Source organism: Fukomys damarensis, unplaced genomic scaffold (genome assembly GCF_012274545.1).
Source record: "Fukomys damarensis isolate Sample0158 unplaced genomic scaffold, DMR_v1.0_HiC HiC_scaffold_19, whole genome shotgun sequence".
Classification (NCBI taxonomy): domain Eukaryota; kingdom Metazoa; phylum Chordata; class Mammalia; order Rodentia; family Bathyergidae; genus Fukomys; species Fukomys damarensis.
In genome coordinates, this window is record NW_022900931.1 from 6,374,950 (window position 1) to 6,380,215 (window position 5,266).

Here is a 5,266-nt window from a genome sequence, read left to right on the forward strand (position 1 = left end):
TTTGGTTTTTTTTTGTTTTTTTTTTTGTTTTTGTTGTTTTTTTTTTTTTTGAGTGGAAGGGAAAATGGTGGAGTTAAAGCCAGGGTGTTAGAAGTGGCAGATAATAGGCAGTCTACCTCACCTAACTGATGTACCTGGTGGGAATTACAATAATGTCTCGTATAATAAAGAAATACTGGGGTTTCTGACAATTCTAGGTATGCCTGAAGGAATGTTGCACATGTACTAGAGCCATGGAAGAAAAGATTGACTGTGCAGTCAGACATCTTCAAAAACATGCCCTAGGGTCTCCTTTGACATTATCCCTCTTACCAGTAACTGCTTGAGAGAAAAGACAGAGAGGTAAAAAGGAATGATGACTGAGGCCCATATTTTATAGTTATATCCCATGGGGAGTAGACAGGAACATATTTCTCAGTGTGTAGATCCTTATCAGACTTGTGAAAGGGTATGATTTTTACAGAAAGCAGGCATCTACAAGCATAAAAGACCTTCCACTCACATGGAGATAGCAATAAGTCCGGAGGTGGGCAGAAGCAGCTGTGAGTGCCTGCTGACCTCAGTAAACTGACTGCCAGAGACAGAAGGCCTGCCATCTCTGATGCAGAAATCAATAAGCACCTACCAGCAAAATAAGAAGGATGCTGGGGCTGCTTCTGAGTATCTCAAAGAGGGCTGCTAAGCTGGCAGGAAGGTTCAACTGTCCAGGAGAAGGGATATCATACAGTTCTTCATAGCTATGTTCCCAGGAGAACCAAAGTTCCAGGACACGATGCCCAAACCTACTCATCAGCTCTGGATACAACAGGAAGAACCTGAGCAGGAGAGGGTGATGGGTATAGACCAGGTGCAGGTCTGAGATCCCCTCTAGGAATTTTCTGATTGCATTGATCACAACCTAGAGCAAAACAAAGAGAGAAGGGTAACTACAATCTTGCAGAGGACCTGAGACTCCAAAGTACCCTATTTATGACTTTAAAAACTGTGTTGGCATCTCAGTGCCCCGGGATGCCACTCTGGCTCATACGAAGGTACTCCCGTGGGAGAACCAACAGTGCTTACCTTATGAGTTCTTAACTAGCGTGATTGCACTCTCCATGGGATATTTTGGTAAAGTCTGGAGACATTTTTTATTACCTTGATTCAGGGATGGCTACTAGCATCAAGATACAAGAGAGGATACTACAATGCTTTACTATGCACAGGAAAACTTCCTCAGCAAAAAAATGTGTTAAAGCCAGGGCGTTAGTAGCATTAAATTGGGAAACCAGCTCTATGGTGACACTTACTACAATGTGTTGTAATTGTCAGGGATCCTGTCAACCTTTCACATTAGACTGAAGGCTGATTGAGGGTGGGTGTACCTAGCATAGGTTAATGGCACAGAAGAGGTGAAGTGGAAGGGATAGAATCATTTATTAGCCCTTAAAAATCTATCTCTTCCCATTACATATATAACAACATTCACTTAATATGCTATTCTAAAAGTTTTACAATTTTGGTTCTTTCATTAAAATCTTTGATTTATTTTGAGTAAATTTTGTGTGCAACTTCATTCTTTTGCACATGGATTTCCAGTTGTCCCTGAAATTTCTTTGAAAAGACTATTTTCCTCATTGCATTGTCTTGGTATCTTTACACAAATCAATTGACTATAAAAAAATGAAGATGATTGTAAATTTTCAATTCTGTTTCACTGATCTAAATGCCCATTTTAATGCCAGTAATACTTTTTTTTGTGAACTGTGGATTTGGATTGGGGACTGGGAGCTACATCTCCAGCCCCCTTTTTATTTTTAAACAGTGTCTCACTAAATTTGGTAGGTTGTTCAGGCTGGGCTCAGACTTGTGATCCTTCTGCCTCAGTCTTCCAGACTGCTGGGATTATAGGCATAGGCCATATATCAAGTAGTATAAGTCCTCCAAGACTTAAGAGTAAATCCTCAAGACTGCTTTAGGTCCCTTGAATTTCCATATGAATTTTAGGACCAGTCTGTCCATTTCTGGGGAAAAAAATCTGGCAATGAGGATTTTGATATGGATTGCATTGTATCTACAGGTCAATTTAGGGAGTACTGCCAACTGAATACTATTAAGTATCTTTCTTCTTTCCCTCCTTCCTTCTTTCTTTCTTTTTTTGGTGGTCCTGCATATTGAACCCAAGGCTTCATGCATACTACACAAGTGTTGTCGCACTGAGCTACATCTTCCATCCTCTCTCTCTCTTTTGTAATGCTCACTGCAGAAGTAAATTCCCATGCAGGAAACTGTTTTGTATCTCCTGGCAAATTTATACTCTCTGAGGGCGAGGAATTTACTTGGTTCATCTCAACCTGATGGGGACCCACATGGTACCAAGAACATGTCAAGTATCAGTCCATGCTGACTGAGTTGCTAAAATGTTAAGAAACAAATAAAGGCTGGGTATGGTGGTACACACCTGTAATCCCCTCATTCTGAGAGGCTGAGACAGAAGGATTCAAGCCCAACCTAGGCAACCTATCACAGTGATTTAATAAGACCCTGTCTCAAAATATTCTCCACTGGTTCTCATAGAGGATCAAGTTCTGTGAGTCAGAAGGATCTCGGAGAATGCTGCTGGTATAAACTGAAATTTTGGGGCTGGAGATGTAGTTCAGTGGCAGAGGATTTGCCTAGCATGTACAAGCCTCTGGGTTTGAACCCCCAGCATGGTATTTTAAAAAGTGGAATTTGATTATTAACTATGGATTAGGTAATAATATTGTATCCAATGGTAAATTTCCTGATTTTGGGCTGCGGATTTAGCTCAGTGGTTCTGGCGCCTATCTCACAAGTGCAAGGGCTCAAGTTCAATCCCTGGTACCAAAAAAAAAAAATTCCTGATTTTGATCACAGAATTGTGGTCCTATAAAATAAACTCCTTAGGAAATATGCATTGAAGTATTTAATGTATAAAAGGACACATCTAAAAATCATCTGAAAATTATTTTCAAGTGGTTCGGGAAAAAAAAACATGGCACCCCCATGCTTGGGGACAAGAAAGAGAAAATAAAATGAAGCAAAATTGTAAAAATTGATGAATTGGGGCAATTAGTAGTTCTTATTTCACTAGGTTCAAGAATGCTACTCAATATACTCTTGCAATATTTTTAAAGTGTGAAATTATATCAAAATAAAGTTGAGTAAAAAAATCAAGTTATGCCAGGCATGGTAGCACACATCTGCAATCTCAGCACTTAGAAGGGTGAAGTAGGAAAAATGGAAACTTAAGGCCAGCCTGAACTACATAATGAGATGCTATTTCAAACAAAACAAAACAAAAATCAAACTGTATATTTCCACTTACATATTTACATAAAGATTTTATAAAACAATGTTACGTAACACTTACGGATTCATGTCTAAAAGGGGAAGCCCAGAGCTATATGAGCTGCCTTCCTAGTCTCAATAGCACCACAGGTAGATGTAAAAAGGGGCCAAAAATCCATCCTTGCTCCATTATCAGTCCTCAAGTTATCCAGGCTGTTCTTATCATGCCCTTTCCTCTGTTTATATCAGTTACCTCAGAAGCCCAGGATCATCCCCATGACTCAGGATGTGCCCTTTCCTTGCCAGCCTCCCATTCTTTTTTGAGACACGGTGTCACTATGTCTTTGAACTCACTTGAGTTCATGGTGATCTTCCTGCCTCAGCCTCCCACATGCTGGGAGTACAGGCATGCATCATCATACCTGGCTCTTCTATCTCAATCCAACAATTCTTTTCCCTATTAGAACAAGAACCATTGGAAACATCTTTTCATTTTCTCTTATTCGCACATCTCACATCTGATCCATCCAATAAATGCTATTGGCTGCACCTCAAAACATTTTTGAAGTAGACACTTTCCATCACCTCCCCTGTTACCTGCCTAAAATCATTGCTCTAGTCTCCTTTATTTTTTTTAAGTACTGGGGATCAAACTCGGGTCCTTGCGCTTGCAAGGCAGGCAGCGGAACCACTGAGCCAAATCCCCGGCCCTCTAGTCTCCTATCAAGTCTTTCCACTTCCACCCTTGCACTCTTTCAGTCTAACATTCTAGCTGACAGAGTGACTTGTGTAATTCTGGTTGTCACCCCAGCAGAAAGGCTGTATGAGATTACCAGAGCAAACATTTAGACAGAAGAGAGATGCAGAATTTAGTCAGACTGCACCCAGCTGGACATGGTGGTACACACCTGTAATTCCAGCTATTCTAGAAGCTGAGGCAGGAGGATCACAAGTTTAAATCCAGCCTGGGTAACTTAGTGAGATCCTGTCTCAATTGTTTTTAAGGGTGAGGCAGGTTGGGGCTGTAGCTTAGTGACAGTGTTTGCTTCACACATGTGAGCCTCTAGGTTTGATGCCCAAAACAAAAAAGAGTGCACCATGGGGCCCTACAACACTTAAAAGGTCAGAAGGCAAGAGGCAATCAACAAAGGAGACTGAAACAGAAGATCAGAGAGGCAACAGGAAAACATGACATACGTGGTATTCTAGATGCCAAGACAAGACAGTGTTTCAAAGAAAAGAGATGATGTTGACAGGCCAAGTAGAATAATGACTAAATATTGGGTACGGGTTATACTCATGTGTTAGCCAATGGTCACTTTGATGAGCACATTTTTCCAAGATGTGGTAGGAGTGAAAGCCTAATTAGAATACATTAAAAAAAGAATGGAAAAGCAGGAAACATAAAACAAGACTGAAGGATCCTGTCATCCTAGAAAACCCAAAATTCAATCAGAAGTAGTAGGATTGTGCCAAAAGATGTAGGCACGTCCTTGAGTAAAGATACCACCGCCCAAAGATGGGACAACTTAAGCCTCAAAATGATATAATTAGATGCAATTAATATACATCAAATATTTTAAATCCTTGGGTTCAGAATTATACTAAATAACCAACTCATTTTTTAAGAAATGTAAATAAAGAGAACCAATCTCAAATGGGGATGTAGCTTAGTAGTAAACAAAGTGTATGCTTTTTTTTTTCTTTTCTTTTTTGGTATCAGGAGTCAAGCTCAGAACCTTGAGCTTGCAAGGCAGGTGGAGGCACCACTGAGCAAAATCCCCAGCCCATAGTGTATGCTTTTAACACATGTGAGGTCGTAGGTTTTATCTCCAGTGTTAAAAATAAAATAATCAGAATCAAACATTTAACTTACAGAATAACTGAATTGTTGATGAAAGGAAGTTTGCTTTGGGTTGGATTTTTTTTTTTTTTTTTTTTTTACAGGGTCTCACTCACTATGTAGTTTAGACTG

The 5,266-nt window shown here is 39.9% G+C and overlaps 1 protein-coding gene across 7 annotated transcripts in view; it reads right to left on the bottom strand.

Moving 5' to 3' along the window:
• Positions 1–5,266, bottom strand: part of Mei1 (meiotic double-stranded break formation protein 1) — a 62,124-nt gene that overhangs the window by 19,276 nt on the left and 37,582 nt on the right. For all 7 annotated transcript variants that reach the window (XM_010634447.2, XM_033766199.1, XM_010634446.2 and 4 more), the window contains one exon: positions 626–898. In XM_010634447.2, the coding sequence (XP_010632749.1) occupies positions 626–898 (273 nt within the window). The remainder of the gene's footprint in view (positions 1–625; positions 899–5,266) is intronic.